The sequence below is a fragment of the Mastigoproctus giganteus genome, chromosome 10 (assembly GCF_048544385.1).
Source record: "Mastigoproctus giganteus isolate SK-2022 chromosome 10, ASM4854438v1, whole genome shotgun sequence".
Taxonomy (NCBI): domain Eukaryota; kingdom Metazoa; phylum Arthropoda; class Arachnida; order Uropygi; family Thelyphonidae; genus Mastigoproctus; species Mastigoproctus giganteus.
Genome location: NC_143584.1, coordinates 1,202,482 through 1,229,000, shown reverse-complemented (window position 1 = coordinate 1,229,000; position 26,519 = coordinate 1,202,482). Strand labels below are relative to the sequence as shown.

Genomic DNA, 26,519 nt, shown 5'->3' with positions numbered 1-26,519 from the left:
TAAACGTCTAGGAGCACAATTAGAAGATCTATGGGATGAAGTTTACTCTATGCGTGAACAAAATAAAGCTGTCAGGCATATGAGAACGGATCTCTTTGACTCATCTCGGTCAAACCACAATATCGTCCTACAGAGGTTAGCTAATCTTCAGCATCTCTCCAATACTGATGCGGCTAATGAACTGTCACTAGAAGAGAGCCAGCACAGCCTTGAAAACGACAAGGGACAAATCGGATCACCAAAGATCAATTTTCGACTGCAGAGTGCTCCTTCCAGTGAAGAATACCCTATCACAATGCATAATTGCCTATGTCTTGATCACTTCGCACAACTCTCAGAGCACCTTATCCGGTCAGAACGAGTAATTAAGGAGCTGTCGTTGCCACTGCAAACTAACCTTGCAAACCTAACTATAGAAAATGAACATCTAAGTTCTCAAAACAAAGTAATATTAGACAAATATGATGACGTAGAAACACATCTGCATGACTTGAAACAGTATGTTAGTCAAATCGGAATACCAACGAGTCAACGTTCATTTATTGAACCAATATTGCACCACCCTTCTCCCTATCTTTCTCCCAATACTTCTTCCGAAGAGCCCACTGTGGGGAGTAAGCCTGATTCCACTGTGACCCCACCTCATATGTGTGAAGAAGAGAAAACAAATGAATGTGTGGAATTTCGGGAAAAAGCAACTCCCTATCTAAAGCAAGTTCTTCAGCAGAAATGCTACTCTACTAAGCTGCCATCCCGCGAATACGTGATTCACATGTTTCCCCTGCAGTTGCCGAGGCACCTTGTGCAACCAGAATCACCCTGACCTCTGTAGGCCCAGAAAAATGTCCAAACTACTTCGACTTTTACTGTGGGTGCCACATTAACTCATATAGGAAAATGCATCGACAGATCCACAACAAATAATCCAGTGGCAAATTGCCTCAATGAAGACGTTACTGAGTGGCCGTATCAAGAAGCTAATACTTCATGCAGCAGTCTGCCGGATTGCCCGCCAATCCAGAATGCTGCACACTGTCTCAGTAGCCTTGTGCCGAATAGACTGAATAACAAATCATATGGGAACAGAAATGAAATTTTCTTCAAAAGAAAAGTTGTTCAAAGACCTCCCGTCTCCTCCTATTCACCTAGTCGTAGCGGGTACAGCCGAAACAACTCCATCTTGGCCGCTGGTACACAATAACAACTGCGGTAGCTTGTCAGGTGCATCATTCTCCTCTCGAATAAAACCCATGATCACAAGATTCATCCAACAATCTAAAGCCATTTTTGTTTCCCGAGTCGCCCCCCAAACTACTCCAGACCAAATTGTGTCTAAATGTCTACGACTCATGAATATAACTGTAAGAGTCGTCCTACTCAAGAGGGCAGCCACATATGCGTCCTTCAAAATTGAGTGTGATGAAAAAGATATTAATAATGTTGCCGCCACTTCCTTCTGGCCAGTGGGAGCTCTCATCAGACCTTCTTATTATCACAACAGCCAGCCGAGATTAAAACTACCTCGCTATGTATATCCCAGTAAGCCAACCACAAACTCACAAGTACGACGCCAAAAGAAGGAAACCAGGCCACTGAAGAATATACGCACCACGTCAGTTACACAGGATAATGAACCTCTACCAGATCGCCAGTCTGATGTCAATCGAATTTCTACAATAGTCACTAAAAGGTAAAGTGCAGCCATTATAAACCCACTGCAGAATGGAAGCCTCCTCAACAATTCATGCTGAGAGAAATGGACCATAATCTGGCACGCTGGTCCAGTGCGGGTTGGCAGATCGACCGTATTCAGCAGTCAGGGGCTTGAACCCAGGTCTACTCAAAGAGCGTGTGCTACTGCACTCCCGCTCCTGACCACTCGGCTACGGAGGCCTATTCACTACCCGACACATGATACAAAGTAAGACTATACCCCGTAAAAGACCAACTAGGATACAGATAAAACCATTATCCATAGGGAAGATTTTTTATCAGAATGTTAGGTGCTTACGAAACAACTTGGATGCATTGGAACAAATGCTCTTGTCACGGTCTGCTGATGTTATCTGTCTCACCGAGACCTGGCTCCAGCCTGGCTTCTCAACAAATTACATGTGTCAGCCACCCATATAGTATGTGGAGATTTCAACCTTCCACCCAACTCAATAACCGGCTGGACACCATGTTAAATAAACTACAGCCATGCTCCATCTCTCTTATCAATGGCCAACCTACAAGTGGTGAATAGACTTGACCTAATTCTGTCTTCTGGTAAATGTATAATTGATGTACACCCTGAAATGTTCTTTCCATCCGATCATAGCCCAATTGTAATGCTCATAATGATACCGTATGTGGACTTCAATGCCAAGGAAAAAAATTAAGAGCCAGCTTGTCACTTCGCCAGCCTTTCTGGACCCAAATAAATGCTTATTTCCTGCCAGCTGTATCCCGTGGGAATGTCTACTCAAATGTGACGCCTTATTTGCAACAACTCTCTTAACCAGTTGGATTAACTCTATTACAGAATTTGCGGCTTCCAAAGTAGTAAGGATGTCATCAAAATCTAAAACCTGGTGGAACTCCAGCCTAACTGCATTGTTTAAACTAAAGCAAACTCTGAACAGAAAATGGAAACTGTCTAATGACACACAAAATAGAATTAACTACTCGAGGGCCACAGCAATATTTAATAGGGAAAAATCTTGAGCAATCAGCCGCTACATGAAAGACACACTTGACAGAGGAAAGCTACCTCGTTGCACACATAAAAGTGATACAAATCAGGGGCTTGACAAAGAAGCGTGGATGGACCACATCAGCTGTTCCTCCGAAACTTAATGGCAAACCTATCCCAGTTGTTGAGACGCATAGAGATCTCGGAGTAACATTTGATACGAAATTTACGTTCAAGTCTCATATTGACCCGATTGTAAAGAAAATGAACTACTGGTGCTGTTTTGTTGGGCAACAAAACAGCACCTCTTGCACGTGAAACAGACTGCAACAACCGCACGATATTTAAGAACCATAGTGTATTCAGCTATTTTGTATGGCGCTAAATTGTGGGCGTCAGCCACCCCTACCCACATTAGGAGAATATATACAAGTGAATTCTGGCTGCTGAAGTGGGCAAACCATAAGCACCACCTCCCACAACAGTTAAGGACCACGCAGCTCTCTGAACAGCTTAAACTGCAGCGTTTATCAGACATCATTGCCTGGAAACGTTTAATAACTACAATCAAAATGATGACTGGCACGATATCATCACCATGCTTCTGGCAGCTTTGTGAGTGGCACATCCCGCCATCTGCATTAAGAGGTACAAAATCCTTGAGAATGAAGACTGAAGATGGGTTTATACCCGCCAGTGCGTTAGAATCAATTCAGTTCCTTAAACGTATAGGAATTGACCTACTAAGGCTCATAGAAGACCCGAAATATAGGAAACAAACCGCAGTGTGGCTCGCTGAGGCTACTGTTGCCTGGTAGTTGTGTGAATTTCTGTCAACAACTGTGTGTACGCAATTGAATATGTCGCACAAGTTGATCAGTGGATGTGATGTTAAGATGAACTTGTATTACAATGCCAGGACGCTAGACAGAAATGCAGTGATGAGTAATGCAGTTTATATTTCATCTGTTCGTGTATATTTAACCTTTCTTGATTATTTTAGCCATTCTTTTATTTTATACCCCTGGCATTTTCTGCCGTGAAGGGAATTTGTCACTTACCGGTGTACACCTATATCTTAATTTTGGTAGGACAAATAAAGATTTATTTATTTATAAGACAGTTATCTTCGAGAGTGTACACTTCCACCAAACTTCCAGCAACGCCTTCTGAAGAACTTGTGAGATTTCTCAATTTGAACGGCCCTTCTTTGTAAGAACGCTTCGAGGGAACTGCCAGACGTTAACCACAGACTTCGGAATATTCGAACGGGCGATGGACAGTTATGAACTCTGCCGGTTTCCACGATGCGTGAAAGGGACCAGGGTTCGAATCCCGTCAGGCGAAAAGAATTTCGACCGGCTTTTTTCATACCGTGGCTGAATTACTCCGCAGGGTATGCGAGCTGCACGTTCGGTTTTCCGCGGAACACCGAAGTTTTTCATCCAAAGAACAAAGTGTGGAATAGTACAAATCCAAAATTTTTATATACTGTAAAAATTACGGCCGGCTACCCGTAATGTCTTACATATACCGATTCATATATTATGTCTATAAATTGCGCGTGTTCTCTAGTCGATTTGCCTGGACGAAAAAATCCTATCTAAGCCCGAGTCCGACTAACTCAGCCACGGAGTGAAAAACCCACTAAAGTTCCTCGCGTCATCGATGGGATTCGAATCCGGGCCTCTCCCACCCGGTGTGAGGGGGACGGTCACGATACTAATGTATACACGGAATATAAATACGGCCACAACGCACCGGTGCCTCATAGCCTTAGTTGTTTTGGTGTTACACCAACCTACCCAGAGTTGTCTGTAGCGGGTGATGAAAGACCGGCGAGCAATCGAGTGGATGCGCTCACTGCTGGATCGTTCCACACCGCTTCTATGCGGGGGAGGATTAAAGTAGTGGCATTATTATTATTATTGTTGTTAACAGCTACCAAACAGCAATGAAACGTGCCTGAGGATGCAGCTACAAAGCATTATTCCACAGCTTCAAAGCAGAAGCTTGGAGTATACATTTCCAAAGTAAAGAGAAAGTAAATGTACATAAGAAGACTACTCAATTGAAAGATAAAATAAATAAAATTAGGACTCATCCGTCATTCAGGGTACCATTTAACAGCTGGTTAAGAAGGAGTAAGTCGGCTTTATCTCTTCTTTTTTCCAGCGTTTCGAGTCCAAAGAGTCCAAACACCACTCTTGGTAGGCTTTCTCATTGTGTTCAAGGCCACTTTTAAAGCAAACGTACTTTTTTGAATATTTTCAATTTCTCAATTTTGGTAAGCAACATGTGAGGACCAGGCCTGTGAGGCAAATTCTAGGGCTGGCCTCACATAGATTTTGTAAAGAAAGATGAAAAGTGCCAACTGATTGAAGTCTCGGTTAATTCTTTAATAAATGATCAGTTGGCGATGACCACCGCCAACTGAAAGCGGAAATAATTAGTGCGGCCCTCCTTTCTTTTCTAATTTCGAATTTTTTTCCGAGATGTTTTCGCGCCGATGCACCGCAACTTCGAGCACCACAGTCACTCCGGTGGTGCGCCGCAGTAGCGAGATATTGTGAAGCGCGAGGGGGCGGAAAATGTTTGGTTACCTGATGAGCGGTGCTCTGAGCGGGCTCGTCTCCCGCAGTGATGCAGTTTCCGGCGTTTTACGCGGTCGCCAGTCAGCCATGACCTCTGAGTCACGTCCCTCTCGATGACAGCGCCATCTATCCGACGAAGGAGAGCCCCTCGTGGCAAGATCGCGTGCTACACAAAAGGCCCGTGCTGACGCGGTGGGACAATAGGCCATTGGACGGTACCTGCGATCGCCACCCTCTCGGAAAGCCGAATGGGAGACATCACGTGACGCAGCGATTGCGTGCAACACGGATCACGGCAGCGAGAAACAGTGACCTTCTTACAGCGGCCGACCCACACACGTTTTGGATTCCGGAGTGGCAACAACGTCGGAACTTTCTTCGTTCTCACCTGCGCGTTCTTTATGTGCTGGCCGTGTGTTTACCGTCAGTGATGACCCCCGCTCTCTCCTTGGTCACAACATCTATGACAATTCCCTTTCACGCCATCCCCTCAATTTCGCCCGGCGTGGAAGAGATCGACTTGTCCCGTCACGGGCTTCACCGCCTTCCCGAATCGCTGTTCTCCAAGCCGGACTTCAAGTCGCTCGACCTGCAGCGCAATCTGCTGGGCGAAGTGCAAGGTTCCGGCCGTTCGCTGCATGACCTAACGATTTTCCGCAATCTCGCCAGGCTAAATGTGGCCGACAATGGACTTAAAGAAATCCCGACTTCCGTGTGTCGCCTTACCAATCTCACTCACCTGGACGTGTCAAGGAATGCTCTCCGTACTTTGCCTCCCGACATCAGTCAGCTTGTAAGGTGAGTCCGTTTTCGTTCTATTCGCGAATGTGTTTTTATCATCGGGGTTCTATGAACGTGCAAGCGAGACTTCATCGAGTCGAGAAAATAAACTTGAACGCTGTATGGAAAGAACGAAAACTGACAAGGTGCGATTTTAGCTTTAAGTGTTCCAACTGCGATTCGTAGTACGGTGCAGTTGGTGGAGCGCAAGAAGACCCCAAAGAGGAAACTGAGAAAGAATGAGTTTTATCGCACCAGCGTCAAAGCACTCGATTATGGGCCACTAGATCGTATACTGGAACGAACTTCAACAAACCGTCGAAGACTGTTGGTTGCAGAACGTGACTAGTGGATGACACATCAGTGGGCACTCTGCGTGAGGGGAAGTGGTGTGTGTGTGCGTGTGTGTGTGTGCACATTACTTGGAACCAGTATCAATTGGCAATGAGCCAATTGCTAGTAGCTCAAATACCCCTCTTCTGGGATATTGCTGCTGTCTGGAGAAAGGACGATTCCAACCTCACTCTTGTCTACCCTATAACCTCAGTTCTAGTTCACGTAAGAGAAAATGTCAAGAAATCTGCGTTCGATTAGTCTGGGGAAGGGATGGGGTTCTAGCATTAGAGGAAAGTTAATAATACAGATAAGGGGTAGAAGACAAAGAGTCCCGAATCGCACTTCTGAATTAATGTGATGAATTTACTGGCCAATCCATACTGGCAATACTCTCTCTGCAGAGGGTGGAAGAGCTGTTTGAGGATGAACATTGTTTAATAAAAGAACGTCGGGAGCAGCTGCTCCTGCGAAAATATGGATCTCCTTTTTTGATACTTTACAGCTGCGAGAGTTCCTCCTGGGGCACACCTGTACAGCCATCAAAAGCGATTACAGACCACACCATGAACTATCGCCTCAACACTTTCTGCGATGAAAGCAGGATGAAATTCGTCTCCTCCTCCTATCCAGAAGGAAGTGCGTTTAAGAATACGATTGAAGCGTGTACTGGAGTACATTAATACCGTGGTCCATTTCTCCCGGGACCAGTAGCTATGATGTCAACACCAAATCAGAGCGTTTTTTTTTTTTTTTTTTTGTATACAGTGGTGAAGAGGCTCGTCGTGCATAAACCCTTTTAAAAACGGCACGAACGAATATAAGCCTTCCTGCGGATTCGTGGAACTGTAAAGCAATTTTCCCCGCTGTGCGATTTCTATAACGTCTCGCATTCGCAACAGTTAACGGCCATCTTGCGTGACGGTTGACTTCGGATTGACCTTCGTGAGAAAGTTGCGTTTTGGTTCTTTTACGACGCCGCGAGATGCATTCGAGTCACACCGCGAATGACTCGGCCCTTGGGTTGACCTTGTCTCGCTTCCAGCGTTCCTATTTCTCTCCGCCTCAAAGAGTTCCCCAAACGGCGTCCTTGTGGCTTTTCACGATTCCACCCCCTTTCTTTACAGGTCCACAAACTGTTTTTGTTTCTTGAAAAACAACGAATATTGTTTTCTGTAAACATTTTTATTCGCGGTTCGTGTTTGTTGCTAAGATTTTGAGGCGGCATAATTCTTCTCGACACCTTCGCGTCCTTAAGATTTCAATCGACTGTTCTCCGTAATATCCCCGGCGCATACGAATTATCTTTGAAAATGGCAGCACTTCGACCGAAAATAGCGGACGCAGTGAATGGAAGAAGGTCGTCGCTGCAGAAGAGAAAAGGAGTGGGTCACAGACCACGACCTCGAGACAGAATCGGAAAACCTTTTGCGAAACATCGACGAAAGCGTGTGCGCGGCAAAGATTTTCCGAGACCGTGAACACGAGAGAAAATAAAACGCTAAGAGGTCAGCCGTACCTTTAAATAAAGTGGCGATGTTATCCGCAGCCCGCCGCTTACCGTGGCAACCCGCAGGCAGGAGCGCGAGAGGCTCACCAGGACAAAGACATTTTGAACCTTTGTTGCCGCGGTCCAGTGGTCTCGTTAAATGACTCGACAGACAACGCTTTCAACGGGTGAAGAAATGTCGAAATGCCGGATGAAAATCTCATCCCCCCCCCCTAGAATAAAGGAACGAAAGATAAATTTGGTTCCCACAATAAAGAACACGTCGTTAGTTGATTTTCCACGGGGTTAAATCGAATTATTCCTCGATTGACGATTATATTTTCTTGTAAATACGCCAACACTTCTTTATTTAAACGGCAATCTCCAACTTTGTTCTATGAATTGATGTCCTGTTGGAGTAGTTAGAAAACAGTTACTTTTTGGATGAGGGTGGAAAGCTATTGATACCGAGACAGTCGCATCTATTGTGGAGGAGGACTGAACAATCCATAATTTGTTCTTTCTTGCATACGATGGTTTTAGCGGTGAATGGTTTCTTAAGGATCTTTTAAACCTTAACTGTTTGTAATATGCTGTTCAATTTATTAATTATTTTGTTTGAAATCTGTTAAACTCGACCTAATCGTATCTTTGTAGTATTACGAGAAATTTAACTTTTAATAAAAAACATTTCAAATTTCAATATTAACTATAAATAATAATTTTTATACTAACGTAGTCTCGAATTCGCTTCCTGATGTCCACGCTTTGTTCAGTTTACAGTGTCTTCGCGCCGACTTCAACCTGCTCACCTGCGTTCCTGGTCAAATGGCGGCGCTCACCAAACTGGTTCATCTGACCCTCAGCTACAACGAGCTCACTCGAGTGCCCCGCGAGGTCGGGAAATTCACGTCGCTGCGCACGTTGGATTTGTCGGGGAACCAACTGAGGCAGTTCGACCCGGATGTGTGGACTAAGATGGCGCAACTGCAAGAGTTAAATCTCAGCGAAAACAACTTCCTCGGCACCATCCAGTTCCCTAAGTTACAGGTGAGACCACCCTCTCTTTTTCTGAGACGTCTTCGATTGTTATTTGAGAAATGACTCCCGAGTGTCGTTTCTAAGATTCACGCGCTCACCGAGGACAGTTATTCCTCTTTAAAAAAGTTGCGAAATCCCTAAATATCCCTCGTTAAAAAAAATCCCTAAATATCACGTGTTATGATAAGAGGCCGTGGGCCGCAACCTAAAGCTTCAGTCTCTTCCACACTACGAACAGTTTGTTTTAAGCTTGAAACAGTGGCGAGTCACCTGACAGATGTCTCTCCAAAATAACGGTCCCGCTTTAACTGTTTATAATAGCTAAATATTACTTTCACTCTCCCATTCTTCTTCTTTTTTCTCATATGTACAAATTACGCAACACTCCAATTTCCCGTGTTTCACTGCGCACTGAATTTCAAATAAGTGTGAAAACGGAAGTAACTTGAACGTTTTCTTTTAAAAATATTTATAAACGTAAGAAGTGGAAATCCGTGCGCGTGCGTACGTTTGAAATTTCGGGCGGTTTTTTGTTCAACTGGAAAATGGGAGAGACTGATAGTTTCGCGTTTATATTTTGTCTACAACTTTTTGGTTTCTTTTAATTTATTTTTTTTTTAAAATAAAAAAGGTATAAAAATAATTAACTTTTTTACTAAAACGTATAATCCATTTAAATAATAAAATATTGGCGAGCTTTAAGCAAATTAAAAGCGGCAAAAATTTAAAAGTTGGCCACCTCTCGGGTGGTTCTCCACCATTTCTGTTACAATTTGGAGAGCTAAACTTGGCCAGAATATATTGTGAAGTTAATAATTAACTTCACAATATATTTCAACCAGGAATGAATTAACTTCGGAAAGTAAAAAGTGCAATTGCGTCCATCTTTATTATAAAATTCGTCTCGAAATTTCGATCACAGCGTGCGATCTTCCCTTTTCATAATCGGGTGGTCTTCCGGATGCGTTTTGTTTCTACACGTGCCCGCTGGTCAATTGATGTGGGAACGCTATATCCTTGCAGCGTAGGGTTCAGCGTTCGCGATACTCTTATTGGCAATGTGGACACCGCTGTTGTGAAGAAGCGCAACCCTTATGGGAAGCAAAAGGTGGTGAAAAATGATTGCCTCCCCCACTGACACCGCGTTCACTTCTCAGATTTGACGAGGAGAAATGCGGCAGTTGTCCAGAATAAACTCATAAACTGCGGACAATTGGCAACTGTTAATATGAAACGATTGACTGCTATTTGCTACCCTGGTCAGCCTGAAAAAGAGCAATCTCTATCTCAGGCTGACCTTTAATTACATTTGCGCTCATAACAACTGTTCTTTTGGCGTTGCAGCACATCCCAGTTATTCAGTTGTGGCACCTCGGTGGCATCTCAATCACTGGCTCTGATTGAAGAAGTTGCCATGTGGCAGAGGAGGGCGTATGACGTCACATTACACGAGGACCATATTCAAAGTCCTCGGGGAATAGCCAAAAAATTCGAACACGTGACCCTACTGACTTTACAGTACCTCCTTGTGGTACGACCAAGGGAAGGAGCGCGAATGCGGATAGTGAGACGAGAAAGACGAAACAACTAAGCAAAAAGAGCGCGAGATGCTAGCCGTTATTTCTGAGAGGCAACGAAAATTCCAGGTGAAACTTGACATCCCCCTTCGCACGCAACTGTCGCAGAATATCCTCCAAATGTAGATTCGAAAGGTCCTCTCTGTATGCGAATAAATCGAGAAACAGCGAAAACTTTTCGGCTTCACTCAAAATGTTCTTTCTTTCTTTCTTTCTTTCTGCGATTCTGAATTCTGTTTACCGAGCGGTGGGCAATGTTTCCTGTTTCCCAGAAGAGAGGGACTCGCCACGCGGGTAGCCATCCTGCGAAGCGTACCACCAGGTGGCATTGTTTGTTTTGTTTGAAATGAAGTGAACTGCGGAGAAGACTGGGTAATTAGTCTCGCCTGGTGGAACGGGCGTTCTGTTTGCTTTCACGACATCTTTTCGACTCGTCTCTTTTCGGTGTTCGCCGACTTCATCATGAAATCCCTTCCAACGATGCCAGTCAATCGGGGGATTTTCGGGGCAGTTAAACTGACTTTGGGGCGTTTTTGCGGCATCCACGTTTGTCGCGGATGCAACGAGTCCAGGTGTCGGGGCAGATACGCGTCGTTCATCTGTCGCTCCACTGCCCCATTTGTACGTCGTTTTTCCCTTCGTACCGTCACCTTCACGCGCCATTGCGTCCGGCAATTAGCGCGAAATGGGATTGCATTTTGCGCCGACTGCATCCGCGACAATCGTCCAAGTAATTAAGAGCTAATTATCGCGGAATCTCGCGCTTGGCAACTGGACCAAGAAACGCTTATCGATTTCTATTTTCGGCCTCTCCTTCTTTGTTTCGCCATTCTATTCCTGGTGACAGCCGACTTATCGGTCGCCATCGAGACCTACTACGCCAGTTAATTGAGAAGCAAAAAGGCTTCCTCATTCGCCGCTTATTTCTTTTTGCGGCTGTCGTCACTCGCCAGAATACGGCAATAGTTTTCCTTTTATATTTCGGGGAGCTGCCCCGAGGGAGAGACTCGCGCGCGTGAAGCCGCAAATACAGTTCACGTTCGTCCAATGATCTCCAATTTATCTGTTACGCCTAAGATTTCGCCTCCGTTTTGGCACGTCATTTGCGCGACTTTAACTTAGCGTTAGAAAAGGCACGTGATGCAAGAAAACGAGCTTCGGCAGGAAAAAAAAAAAAAAAAACTGCCATTTCACCTGTCCATTCCCTCCAGCAGGTGGCCTCGTTCTTCCTGGAGTTTATTCAACCTAAAACAACACGTCCATTCTAACAACAGATGGAAGTTTGTTCCAGCAATGAGCCACCCCCTGGCTAAAGGAAAACTTCAGGTTATCTATTGTGCAACCAATTTTTTCCAACGGTCAAACACCCGGGGCTGAAATTTCCAAGAAAATTGGTTCAATGAATTTCGCCTCCATTTGTTTTGTCCGTTTCAAGACTGACACAGAAATATTTACAATTTTTTCCCCAGTTTATTTGTGAACACTGCAAGTTTGACAGATGAAACGATTATTAAATAAATAAATTTTCTGTTTATACAGCGGGACAACCACACGGTCAGAGGAGTTCACAAGTACGGAATATAACGAAACGGCGCCGTATTTAGCAGTCACTCGAGATCCGTGTACCTATGCGCCCTGGCGCCTGACCAGTCGGCTACGGCGGATTTAAGTTGACTCCTTACAGATTTCCGCCTTCATTAGACAAACCGGGAATCTTTCGCTTCGACTCTGCCACCACGCGCTTTATGAAGTTCAGTCCACTGAACACAATCGGAAAATGAACGAATGACTCTCTCATTGACTTCTTTGACAACTCCCAATCACTGATGAACTCCATCCACCTTTGCCCGTTCTCTTGTGTCGCAAATTCATTAGCTCTCATTTAATTAATGCAGTTTTTTATTCCTTTTTTTTTCTTTAATTAATGCAGTTTTTTATTTTCTTTAATTTATTGATTATTTGTTTTATCGGTAACTGAACTTAATGCTTCTTTTGTACATGATTTTAATGTTTGAATGTATATCGATGGTATATGTTACTGTTGGATTTCTTATTATTGGACGATCTATTCTCGATTTAAAACTACTGCAGAGGGGGCAAAATATTTCCCAATTTTAAACCAGCACCAAAGGGTGGGGGGAAATAGTTTCGGGGTTTTTCTCCCTTTTGCGCCGGTTTAAAATCGGGAATCAGTTAGGCGCAGAAATAAATGGTCCGATCACTGGGAACTGGTCGGTGGAACTAGGCCAGCTCTTCACTCCTTGTCGCAAAGGTCCATGGCTGTGAGCACTATTACAGTCAAGATTGAAGAGATACCACGTGCAACAACCGGTGAAGGACTGCCTCACCTCTCTATATTTTCTGCATTTCTCTCATGCTTTTGTAATTTATAGCACCTTTGAGAATTCTTTCAATTATATAAAATAATAAACAGTACGTTCTGTACCTTTCAGGTCAAGCATACATGTGCTCCATGTAACTCCCGGACACATGTCCCTGTCTTAACCTCTGTATGTAAATATCACCCCCCTAGCTTCCTGTTGTCCAGGGGGTGGCTCTTCGACAGAGCAATAAACAGATTTAATAAATGATAATAAAATAAAGTAAATTTCAACCATTCCATTTATTGATGTGGAGTGTTTGCAAAATGCAATCGATTCATTTGTAATAATCATTTAACTAAGATTGCAAAAATTTTCACAGCAAATTCAAAAAAAAAAACTCTTTCACTCCTCAAAGGTGGTACCCTCTTTCGATTATAACGTGACGACATTTAATTACTAGCGCGATCGTTAAAAGCCAATTTGATTTTTTTTTAAATTCACAGAAGTGTACAAAGTTTGGTTTACAAGTTTTATTTTTATTTTATTTTTATTTTTAACATATGATATACACAACAGGCATTCGCCCAGTTAAAGTGTATAACAGAGTAAAGGTTGTACAAACATAAAAATAAATGGTACACTAATATACTTTGTACAATGGAAACGGGAAAAGTTCAATTCACAAAAATAAAAAGATATTCATGACGTCAAGTCCAGCGCTATGTAAACTCGCAGAACGCAGTTGTTGCAGGAGACATCATCATCACACACACACGAATTAATGAGGACATCTTTAGCCCAGAACTCATCCGTCAATCGGTCAACCTACTCCAAACAGTTCTGTGAAATTGTTTCTTGTTCACAGCCATATCCAAGTCAAACTTGTTCATGAGTGCCAATGTTCTTTTGAAGAAGGAGTTCCTGGATATCTCTAATCCACAGTTGCCAATGTGGAATGCAGTCTTCTGTCTAGTAGCCACTGCTGGAGCGTGTAGGTCAATATGGCATAGAAGATCCGGCAGGTAGGTTGAACCAGCGAAGATGTGGTACAACAGTTTTAAATCAAGAACAGTTCGCCGAGTTTCCAGAGATTGAAGCTTGAAGTAGGAACAGAGATTCCGGTAGAAGATTCTGTGGTAAAAGTTACAGGCCTTCGGGATATCCGTTACGCGCGCAATTTTTTTTTATTACGTACGAAACAATATTGAGATGCGTTAGTGTGCCCCAAGTTAAGCATACTGTTCCCTTTCAAATGAACTCGTTCACGAAACTTCTCAAGATGCCACTTCTGAAAAGCGAAGATTTTCGAGGATCGCGTATTTCGTAAAAACCTGTTCTAGTTTTCATTGAGCAACTCTCAAACGAATTTTCTCTACCGACGAACCCTCACGCTTATCCTTGGCGAATGCAATTCCCTAAAAAATATTCAACGCAAAAGTACTCGCGGCTTTTACTGAACCTTTTCGCAATTTGATTCTTCTACGTCGATCTCTGCTCTCAAAAATTCATCGTTCAATTGTAAACCAAATTGTCCGCAGCTACACTGCCCAACGAAAGTAACGGAACCAATTGCTTTTCGTCAATCTTTTATTGTGGACAATGTCACCGAAGGCAAAAAGTTGATTTAATGGGCATCCTGGCACGCAATTTACGAGTATACGGTAGAAATCGATCGTCCACCTTACAGAGCCACACTTCACGAAAATAATTGGTGCCTGTAAAAACACGGCTCGCGACTACATCGCCTCATTCCCGTTATTTTGGCTCACTCAGTGGGATGGAAACATCTCCAATACTCACGATGGCGGGTCGTCGATGCTTAGATGATTCTTTCAGATGGCAGACTGAATTTAAGCCGGGCAATCGCAGGCGGAGGTGGCACGCCGGTTTTATGTGTCACGCAGTGTCGTCTCGGACAGATGGAAGCGGCTTTGGGAGACACGACAAGGAGAGCTGGCCAAGGTCACCCGGAACAGACCGCTATTTGGCTCCAACAGCAAGATGGAACCTTACGATGTCCTGTCATTAACTGTCTCTTGATATTGCTATAGCAACAGGTGAAAACATTTCTAACCGCACTGTGTTAAGAAGGCTCAATCGAGTGGACTCTACGCAAGTAAGCCAGTAGTTTGTATCCCATTAACTCCAAAAAACCGCAGAAGCTCGTCGAAACTGGTGCCATGAATATGAATTGGAGCCCCGACAAATGTCCCATTTTAGCCTACAAGTAGATTCTGGATGTTATTTCACCTGCAGACAACGAGGAATGCGGTACCATCCGCCCAACTTCGGAGAAATGGACACGCGGCGGAAGGGATGTTCTCGTTTTTGCTAGAGGTACCGAGAACAGATCCTCGAGCCCTATATGAGACTTTTTAGGGGTTCTGTTGACCCAAATTTTATTTTCATGCACGATAACGCTACTGCACAGAGCTGAAGTGAGGAAGGAATATCTTGATATGGAAGATATTCAACGACTACCGTGGCCAACACAATCGGCAGACTTAAATCCCATCGGACACGTGTGGGATATTCTATTGCACGCGCACAGCAAACTTATTGGTCATTTGGTGAGCCAAGGTTTGCGCTGGTGGAAGAATGGAATTTGTTGCCACAGAATCTAATAGACACCATCATATTGAGCATGTTCACCGCTGTCAGGCCTGTTTGGCCAATTTAGGGGATCGTACGCTGTACCGAGGTCATGTGACCATATTTTCTAGCATCTTGTATCGACTTGTGATGTTACCCTTTTTAGTAATTCTTATACAACCCGTTATACCTGTCCAAAGTTTCTCGTTATCTCCTTATTTCATCTTTATTCTACGCTACACCGCCGTACCAAATTTTGTCCCCCCTCATTGCAAGCTGCACGAGTTATTGCGAGTTGGTACATCATCGCGAGCTGCACCGCGTTTTGTACGTGTTCTGTGAATTTCGTCGAGAAGTGTGGAAGTGTAAAGGGGATGTTGCGCGCCTCAGTGCCTTTAAAATTGTTTGAAGCGCTTCACTACCGCGCTATTTCTTCGCATCTAGATTTGATAGTTTTGAGTGAAAGGCATTTTTAAAAAGAAAATCTTCTCGGAAAAAACTTTCGAAAACTTAATGAAACAACGGACAGGAATCGCGTAAATATCGAAGCGCAGCTTCGCAAGTACATTATTTTCGGTAATATTGATTGGTAAAAGAAAATTATAAATTAAGCGATAATAAATGCGCACATCGGGGGAAACGAATCTGGCGCAATGTGGTTTGATGCGCCCTCTACCACCACATCCGCAAGTTGTTGCCCGAACTTTGGTCCTCTCGCGTACGAAGTAAAATAACGTAATATTCCCCAACTTTTATTTTACGTGTTTGCTTCTACTATTCGTGTTTCGAAAGTAGCCACCGTCAAAGGTTTCTTCGTTAATTCTAATGGAAAGAACCCAAATTGCTTTTCTTCTTCTTTCTCTGATTAACGCGAATCCCATTTATTTCGGAATGACCCACCCACGACCGTTGTGACGGTCGTGGGTGGGAACAAATTGATTAAACTGGATTTTAGCCCCGTTTTCTCATAATTAAAGCGAGTCGCGTTTCAGTGAGCGACATAATGCGGTCGGAAAGTTAACGTCATTAAACGCGCAAACCCCCCTAATTATTACCGCCTGCGCAGTCTTTCGAAATGATTCCACCTACGGTTTTTTCAACGAGACTCAATAAAAATCGTCATCGAATAAGGGGGACAGTTTCGCTTCGTAATTCCTTAACCCTTCAACCTCCGCAACATAATAGGGCATTGTTGCCGCACGTCGGAATTGCGGAAGTGAGGGCCACAAGAAACAGCACGGGAAAATTGCTCCGTTTACAGCCAACGCGGAGGAAAAACACGATTGTACACGGTTATCTTGAAGGAGAAAAGGAGAAAAATTACCCCAATGCCCGGCGAGATTTTAACTGAATTCTCTCCTCTTTAACAACCGTCGTCTCCGACCCTTGAGTTTTGCCATTGGCAGCGAACCTCGCACAATTCTAGTTTCAATATTTCAGTTCTTAATAAATCTTAATAACTGAAATAATTTGAATCGTACTCTAGTTTCTTTTAAAAGTGCAATAACTGGAACGTTTATTAACATATTACTAAGGGGCTTCGCCCACCCCCGAGCACGCTTTTCTACGTTAAATGTTGGGGTATACAGAATAAGTAAAATCTTTTCTACGCGAAAGACACCTGTCGAAGCGCACTGGTCCATATGTAATCGGGAAATGACCTAAGTAATTATTTACCTGCGCATTTGTAGTGCGCGGCATTCTCAAGATAGAATAAACATCGCGGTAAATCTCCAGAACGGTGTACACCCTCCAACATGGCAGCGAGCAAAACAGTGGGAAAGCAGTGATTGGCAAGTTGTGACTCCCATATTTGGATAAACGGACAAGAACAAAGCAGTGATTGGCAGATGTCACTGCTTTCCTGCCCACTCTCCCCCTAGGTTATGCCTAGGGTGTTTTTCCCCACATTTGCCGTTGTTTTTAAATCGGGAACTCGTTTTCCCATTTTAAAACAGTGGGATGGGGGTAAACACCGTATCTAAGCTAAGCCCCCCTCCTTGGCAACACAAAACAATCAGAAAAGGGAGGTGCCTTCACCTTTCAATTATCGCAGTTTTCCTCGCTTTCATCGAACTACCTGCCGGTGTATAGTCCTGGAATTCACACAACATCATCACTATATAATTAAGGCGTTCACCCGCGTTTATATAGGTCACTTAGGAAAAGGCCTTTTGCTTTGGGTTCCACAATGCATGAAGAATATTGCTGCATCCCAAAGAGCGGAACTAAAATATTTACAAAATAATAAACTACAATATTTACAAATATACAATTTCATTAATATACAGAAAATATTACGATGGAACATCAAACGTTAGAAAGTGAATCACGTGCACCAGGTAGGTGAACGTTATGGAAGCAGTTGTCAATAATTAATGGCATTTGTAGTGACGTAATTTCCTTGCGCTCTTCTCCCATTGGCTCGCATAAATATCACTGGGAAGAAAACGTTTTTTAATGTATATATGACAGCGCAAACTATATATCAAAAATTCATTGGTCATTGAGTACTGGATTTTAAGATGGTTAAACCATCTTAATGGCCAATTTTCACCATCTCGCAATCTACAATGTATGCAAACCTTGGTTGCACCTCTTGAAATCGGTTGCTCATGGCAGGAAACCTAGGCAACTTCTGTCAGCTCCTCACCGATCGCCTCGGTGCATGCCCCTAGCTGAAGGCTGTGTAGGGGTGAAGCGTAAGCAATAAATTGAGTAAATAATAGTACATATTTCGATTAGCAGCATCTTACGCTTAGTGGTTTACAATCATTTTAATAAGCCAATTTTAGCTATACGTGGCGATTCCTAAAATTTGTCGTTGAATTCTAATTTTTTTTTTTTATTTCCTTTTTAACGATAGAATTATATCGGCGTAGATTTTAACAAGCGGTTGAACTACGAAAAAGCCTACCTTGACAAAGACAAGAAATTTGACGATTTTAGGGTAGTGGTTGAAACGATCTACTTTTACTTTCATTCATTTAAAACTGTAACGAGATAAAATAAAAGACGAGCAGCAACGGAAAGTACACTGAGCAAGACACACGGCATCCAGAAAGGTGAAAGTTCACTCCACACACCAATCATTTTATTCCTAAACTAGAAAAATTGCTAACGTAGCGGGTCAACGTGTACAGTTGCAATTGCGACAGCAACAAAAAGAAGGTGATCACAGTGGGCTCAAGTGGGATTTACTCAAAGAGGTAACTACCATCAGGGGTAAAGGGAAGGGTTCTTACTTTCGTAAGGACGACTACGATGGTCTGAGACAGTATTTAAATTCTATACAGTGGGACCAACTGATGATGTTACCAACAGCAAATTCAAAACTAATGAGACATATGGCACAGAACAAAAATGCATGGGATACATATAAATTAACACGTGACGCAGAAGCCTATGATAGATACAAGTTGATCTGTAACCAAGTTACAAAGGAGTTTAGGCAGGCGAAGGCAAATTACGAGCAATCTTTTGCAAGGGATGCAAAGAAAAACAGCAAAGAGTTCTTTACTTATGTAAACTCTAGAAGGAAGGGGATGAAACAGATTGATCCACTTGATATCGATGATTCAACTGTTGATGATCCTGCTCAGGTAGCTAAAAAACTAAATGAATATTTTGCATCGACATTCACACATGAGGAGTTATTCAGCAAGGGGAATGCCAGAGGTGTATTCAACTCTGGCAGTAAGCTAGAGAATCTTGTAATAACTGAGAGTAAAGTGGAGGAGAAACTGTTGAAGATGAAACTCTGTGGTACAAGAAAGGCACCTGGGGTGGATGGGATCTATCCAGTTATATTAAAGGAGGCGGCAAAGGAAGTAAGCAAACCCTTAGCCATAATTATGAGAGCTTCTTTGGACTCAGGAGAGGTACCCATAGACTGGAGATGTGCAAATGTGACCCCAATTCACAAAGGAGGATCAGAGGGCGACACAAGTAATTATAGACCTGTCAGTTTAACTTCTGTTCCCGGAAAATTAATGGAGGCACTAGTTAAAGAAGCACTGCAGGATCATCTAGACAAGATATCAGTTATAGCTCAGACACAGCATGGTTTTGTTAAGAGGAATTCTTGCCTGACCAATTTGATTGGATACTATGATTTAGTCACAAAAGAACTGGATGCAAAGAATAATTTTGATATTATATACTGTATTTGGATCTTAGAAAGGCTTTTGATACTGTTGCACATGGAAGCCTGCTGCACAAATTGGACCAGTATGGTGTTAAGGGCAAAATGCTGCTATGGATAAAGGGATGGTTGAGTGGGAGAAGACACTGGTAATCAATGGACACTGCTCATTGTGGACTAATGTTATTAGTGGAGTCCCTCAGGGCTCAGTGTTGGGTCCATTGTTGTTTTCTGTATTTATAAATGATATTGATGATGGTATATCGGGCTTAATGTCCAAGTTTGCAGACGATACAAAGGTTTGGCAGGGTTGTTAGGGACGCTTTGCTGCTGCAACAGGATATGGAAAGGTTGAGCAGATGGGTTGAGAGGTGGCAAATGAAGAAATTTGACAAATGAAAAGTACTACATATGGGAAACAGCAACCCCAGAGCAACATATCAACTCTCTGGTACTACACTGACAATGGTAGAGAACGAAAAGGACCTGGGGGTAATTATGCAGGCAGATATGAAGTTTTCTGAGCAGTGTAGACGGTCTGCAACAGTAGCTCATGGTGTCTTGTCAATGATATACAGGAAATTTTCTAGCAGGGATAAGGAGGTGATTATTCCCTTGTATAAGGCAATGGTCAGGCCACACCTAGAGTACTGTATACAGGCCTGGAGGCCTCATTTCAGGAAGGATGTAGAGCTGCTGGAACGAGTACAGAGAAGGGCAACTAGATTGGTGAATGGGACAAAGGGGTTCTCTTACGAAGAAAGGCTTAAGTTTTGCAAATTACAGTGTCTGGAGACTAGGCACCGGCGAGGTGATCTGACAGAGGTGTATAAAGCCTTGAATGGTTTGAGCATGCTCAATGCTGATGGGATTCTCCCACTTGCTCAGAATAATCACCTAAGAGGGCATAAATTCAAATTGAGGAAGGACGGATGTCGGATAGATGTGCGGAAATTTGCCTTTAGCCAGCCTGTAGTTGGTTGGTGGAACAGACTTCCATCCTTTGTTGTGGAAGTTGATAGCCTAAATAAGTTTAAGACTCAGCTGGACAGGTATTTCGAACGAACAGAGGGGTGAAATGGGAGTGTTTTTTTTTTTTTTTTTTTTTTTTAGCTTGCTTTGTTGCATCAAATGCCTCTACTAATGCTAACATACAAGTTCTAATCTTGTATGTTGTTCATCCTTCAACAAAACGTCTTACTCCACCAAGCCAGTTGCGATTGTGGACACCGGAGTTCGCGATTTAATGTCAGTAAAACCGCGTACTCTGGTGGAGGAAATATGTTAAATAAATATGTTTAAGTGACCTTAAGTGAAGGGTAGCGTTGCCAAATCTTTTATTACAATTAGCCAATTCCCACGTATGTATTCTCGAAAAAAATTAAAATCTGAATAATAATATGGGGAATAAAATATGATGAAAAAAAAAATATATATATACATATATGGAGGATGGATATGTAATTCTTCCGATAAAAGAATGCTGTACTGTATTGTAGATTCGTGAAAGGCAGCGTTTTTAATGAAGTTCTAGCGAAATTTCGTGCTATAAAAATGTTTTAATTTGAACAGGAACAGTGTAGAATGTGCAGTTCTGAAACACGCTTAATGTTCTTGTTGTTTCGGGTTTTAGGAGGATCAGCGGATAAGGCCATGTTGCTCCGCGTATATTGCTGTACGTTGTGTGTGTTCTGTGGTTGATTTTCTGTTTGCTGGACGAAAATCCCGATTTTCCAGGAGAAAAAGAAAATCATGCCACCCTCTCTTGATACCAGCTAACTCAGTCACGTTGTGAAAAAGACCGGTAAGAATTTCTCACATCATCGACGGGACTCGAACTCAGTTGTTTTCCACCTGGTATGAGGATTCTGCTACCAACTGTGCTACCCACGAGGGCCAAACGTCTAATGTCCTGATGAAATATTCCCAAAATCTTACTCCACCTGCTTTTTAAAAGCACAAAATAGATAAATAAAAAGAAACATTGATTACTTCCCTGCCTATTGATGTTATTATCATCACTCATTTTTCGTTATAAAGTGTTTTTATGATTAAATAGCGGGACTGCTTAATGCTTTATCTTAGAGATATGTTAGGTCCGCTACTTTTTGGAATAACGTTCTTCCTCCTATTTCTTAATCTGTTCTCCGTGTGTGTCACATACTGTTGGATAAGAAATGTTCCTGCGGACTTAAAAATAAAGAAAAGACACTTTCCAAAACGTGCAGCGTTGAGCAGGTACGCTAACGAAGAAAACTCGTAATTTCAGGCATAGTCAAAGGACATCTTTACAATATAGCGAAGGAGTAATACAGAAAACAAGAGAAACTGCTGTGTACAGAAAGTACTTGATTTGTTAGAAAAACAAAGATACAATTTACGTAGTTAACTGTATCTCTCCTCAGTCTTGAGGGATGCAAGTTAAATTAGTGATGATCGTAATCGGATGATCATAATTGATAGTTATTAGTTGATTAGTTAACTGAGAGATTTTAAAAATCGAAATTTAATTCCTTAAAAGTCAAAAGTTTATTCCAATTTTGATTATAGGGCAACTTCGGCTTCTTAGTTTAGCGAAAAAACGGCATAATATATATTTAATCTTCTTGGAAAGTGTTAGATGAATCATAAGTAAGTAAAACTATAACTATATTTAAAAAAAACCAAACAAACAACTGTTCGTAATTAACAGAGTTAAAATGTGTATAAAAATAAAAAATGAGCGCAAAAACTTACTGTTCCAGTAACGCTAATTCCCTCCAAATCCGTTATTTTCTTTTAAAGAATATCTCGTAACTTTACTTGATCTTCTTTTTCTGAAAGCAACGTTTACTTTTTTTAATTCATATTTTTATGAAAAACAAAGCTAAAAATTTTACAAAAACTGCGAGTGAGTGCTGCAAATATCTCCATACAGTACTTAAAATTAGCGAGAAACGCAGTTCTTTACATTTCGGGAGTGTTTGGTTATCAATTCGTCAAAATGATCACACTATTTCTCTGGAGTGGGGAGATCATGGAATCGTACAGAAATTACTTCTAAAAACTCCCACGGGACCAACGAAACACGCTGCAAGTTTGGTGTTGGTCCGACCTCCTTTATATGACAGGGGGGTTTCACCACTGATGGTAACAAACTGTTTATTCGTCACTAACCATTTAAAACACTAATCAAGAATTGGGGCAAGGATATGCGAAAGAGGCTTACGATTAGCAAGAGGATGAAATTTTGTCAGCAACGAGTTTGCTTTTCTGCATAGAAATACTGAGTGATGTTGAGAGATTCATAATGTTGGCCTTTGTTGTGGGTAAGTCCTTGTTTTTGGAAGTGGACGGGGCTCAGGATGTGGAAAAGGACTGACTACTGGAAAAACAGGCTGGGGGGCTGTTGGTAGGATAGTGAAACTCTTTCCTTCTATTAATGTTATACCTGAATTAATAACCTGAACGAGAAATGAATCAGAAAATTCCCTCGTCATGGAAAGGTATTTTCAAAGCTATAAATTATTTATGTCAAAATAATGGGTTATGCACGTTTATTACTTTTAAATTTTATACGATTAAGGAAGAACGTGGGAGTGTGCTCTTACTATATTGACAGAAATTACGGTATGAAACTTTATACTTTTCTTCTGTGGTATTATATGGCTATTTATGCTTCCAGAAATTAATAAATTGTATTCAGAATAAGGTATTGAATTAAACGAGTCTTCTTTTACTTTGCAGAATCTGCAGCTTCTGACCATCCAGAACAACAGCATCGAGCGTCTCCGTGTCGAAAACTTTGCGAATTTGAAATATTTGGATTGTTCGTACAATAACCTCTGTACTCTGTGGGTGTATGGAGGGGCTCTAGAGGTCCTCAATGCATCCAATAACAGTAAGTCCGTCCGCTGTTCTATTTCGCTAATTCCCCTTTGCTGCGCAATCAATGATGCGCGCATGTTTTGACTGGTTTAATGCATTTGGAAGTTATCGGATGCGCCGATCAACTTGCCACTAATCGTTCACGTCCATGTACTTCTCGGTTATGCGTGCAAGCTTCAGGTAAATCCCTCCCATTGTTTTTCTGATTCGAATGAATGATGATGTAATTTGAATGATGTATTTACAGTTTTCATTTAATGACTTTTTTTTAAACGATACAAAAAGCAATGGGAATATTTATGCAGATGATATTCACCCATAGGCAAGTTAGTATGATTTTTACTGAATTGAACCTTGTTTTAGACATCTCTTACCGAGATGGCCGGGTCTCAGCATTTTGCTGCCCATGGTGAAATAGGAATAAGATACCCTTTAATGTCAACTGGCACGTTTCGCAAGTAACTCCCTCAGCCGTTTTGTCTCTTCTTTTCACCTACAAGCGCTTCCCTGTTTGTCACATTAGTAATGAGTAAATGCAACAGAATTGAATGTTATGCATAAATTCACAAAGGAATTAAAATTATCGATAAAGTTTTTTTTTTTTTTTTATGAAAACACCAAACACGAAAGGTATCAAAACCTATAGTACTTAGTACCGTGCATGGGTTGAAGGAGAAGTATGTGTGTGGGAGGGGGGGATGCCGGAAACTTTGCTCTAGAGACTAAACATGGGTTTCACCACTTCAAGCCTCTAATAAGCAAAGTGGTGGTATTTCACCGGTTGATGAAAGTCATCTACCACCTAAGTGCGTGGAATGACATTTATACGAGAAGACAAATATTATTAGAAAAATATGAGCGTTTTATTCTGATTGTTTCCTTTATATTTTAAAAATTGGATTCTACTCAGGTCACAATTAAAGTCTGCGTTATTTGTAATGTTGTGTTAAGCTTTGATTTTAAGATAAGGAATGAGGAATCTGGAATAAAGTTTTTACGAACGAGAAATTTAAATTTATAAATCGATACGCAATCTGTACCTTTCTACTTCTCCCTTAATGAGGGTGGTAGAAATTTAGTACATTTATTTCTCTCTTCTGTAATAGGGAAAAATTTTATTTTTCTCCTCCTCAACGTAAAATATGTCTCGCGCAAATCGCGATGAAGTTGATGGACAAGTTCTGTTAACACGCTGTTCTGATTATTAAATTGAATTAACTTAAAATAAAACCCAATAAGATTAGGGTAGCAAAGACATCAGACACATCTGATCCCATATATGAACGCTATAAATGATTTATTTAGGAAATTAACAGAAAACCGCATTCCATTATACAAATCCATTTAAAGCATTAGGAAAGAAGAAAAGAACGTTTAACTAACAAAACATACTTTAAATTATTGGCATCCCTCCCTTAAAAATCGAAGGCCCTTTCAAAACTTTCCTATCGATAAGTATTAAAACAGTCCACACTGAAATTATACAAACAGCAACTTAAACTATTACTCCTCCAAACTACCACCACTAAACAGGATGTTCTAATGAAATTTAAGCGAGTTGGAAAATTTAAATTGACCCAAAGCGTGACAAAATATTTTCAGAATACCATCTTCGAGTGACAAGCGACTGCATTCCATAGTTTTATTTATATCTGTGGAAAGTTTATCGACCATGGTCTACTTTTTGGAAAACCAGATGCGATACGGAAAATATTCCAAGAGTTTTTAATAAATTTTTTTTTGCTGGAAGGCTAAAATTTGCAATTACAAATGAGAAAAATCAGAATTTAAACTTTTTTTTTTTTTTTTTTTTTAAATTTGACGTAAATGCGAAGACAAAGTATTTTAACAAAATTCTCTCATATTAACGTACACCAAGAAAAGGAGCTCTCGTACTTTCCTTCCCCTGTCCTTTTTCGCCTTCTACCGCCCTCCCCTGCTCCCTGAAATAATGCAATGGAACTTTCCATAAATAAAATGCTAACTTTCTTACCAGTTAGGAGTAATATTTTAAGTTGATGTCCGTATAAGTTCTGAGGCGAGTGTTTTAATCCGTACCGGTGGGAAAGTTTTTCAAAGGGTCTTCGATTTTTAAGGGATGAATGATCTTATATGATATAATCACAGGTACGTTTACCTTTCTTCTTTCCTAATAGCTTAGATATATCTGTGTAATGGACTGTGCATGTATTGGTTCCCCCCCCCTACCAATTTCCTAAATTAGTCGTTTATAGCGTTCATAACACGAGGTCAAATGTCCTAATGTGAATTGCAGTTTTTGTGGTGTATGTGCATAGCGGGTTTCGAAAAGGAATCAAAAGACCAAAAACATATTTCCGCTTATGTTTGCGGTCCAACGTTGTTCGTGTGAACGCGTCGATGAGTGTATGTTGCCATTTTGAATCATCGTGGCTTTCAAACACTTACTTGAACTGTCACCAGAAAGATGCCATTCTTTTGGATACAATTGTGACTAATGTCAATTTCTTCATAAAGACCAATCAAATCTTAGAGATTCTGTGGAAGTCGTGCAGCTGGGATTCGGTAGACTCCACTCTTTAAAACGACATACTGTACCTCCAGCTCTGCATTGGATTTGGTTAGGTTGCATTGGAGGATTTAGCGACGGGCTAGGACCTCCAAGTCCCTCGCTAAATCATCCAATTCTTGCTAATTATTATGGAATTGTAGCGATTTATTTGAACAGACTTCTCACGTGTAATCTCAATAGGTTCATCATTGAATTAACCAGGTTCGTCATCGAATTCCAAAAATGAATTTGGAAATTGGAAGGTCTTCGTTGTGTGCCACTGGAGCAATAGAGGGTGATATGTTGAAATGCACTAAAGCTTTTCGATCCGCAGAATTAAAATTTGTGTGTATTAATATGATGTGTATCGATATCTGCATATTGTGTCTATAAATTACTTGTATTTTGCGGTCAACATGTAACTGTTTGATGGACAAAGTTTTTCAGGGAGGAAAAACCACGTAATTCTCGCTTGAGACCGACTAATTCAGTCACTTTGTAAAACAAGCCCAAAAATTCCACGTCTTAATAATGTGATTCGGACTCGAGATGTTTCCATCCGCTGTGGGAG

At 41.7% G+C, this 26,519-nt stretch overlaps 2 protein-coding genes across 2 annotated transcripts in view; both read left to right on the top strand.

The window, feature by feature from the left end:
• The first annotated feature begins 5,701 nt into the window (after nucleotides 1-5,701).
• LOC150078618 (uncharacterized) lies at nucleotides 5,702-8,850 on the top strand. The gene is made up of 3 exons (XM_090384078.1): nucleotides 5,702-6,069; nucleotides 8,650-8,765; nucleotides 8,828-8,850. The coding sequence occupies exons 1-3, from the start codon at nucleotides 5,702-5,704 to the stop codon at nucleotides 8,848-8,850; spliced, it is 507 nt and encodes a 168-aa protein (XP_090240204.1).
• Phlpp (PH domain leucine-rich repeat protein phosphatase) overlaps nucleotides 8,823-26,519 on the top strand; it is a 63,589-nt gene continuing 45,892 nt past the window's right edge. The window contains exons 1-2 of the mRNA XM_090383384.1: nucleotides 8,823-8,923; nucleotides 23,278-23,431. Of these exons, the coding sequence (XP_090239510.1) occupies nucleotides 8,852-8,923; nucleotides 23,278-23,431 (226 nt within the window). The 5' untranslated portion in view covers nucleotides 8,823-8,851. The remainder of the gene's footprint in view (nucleotides 8,924-23,277; nucleotides 23,432-26,519) is intronic.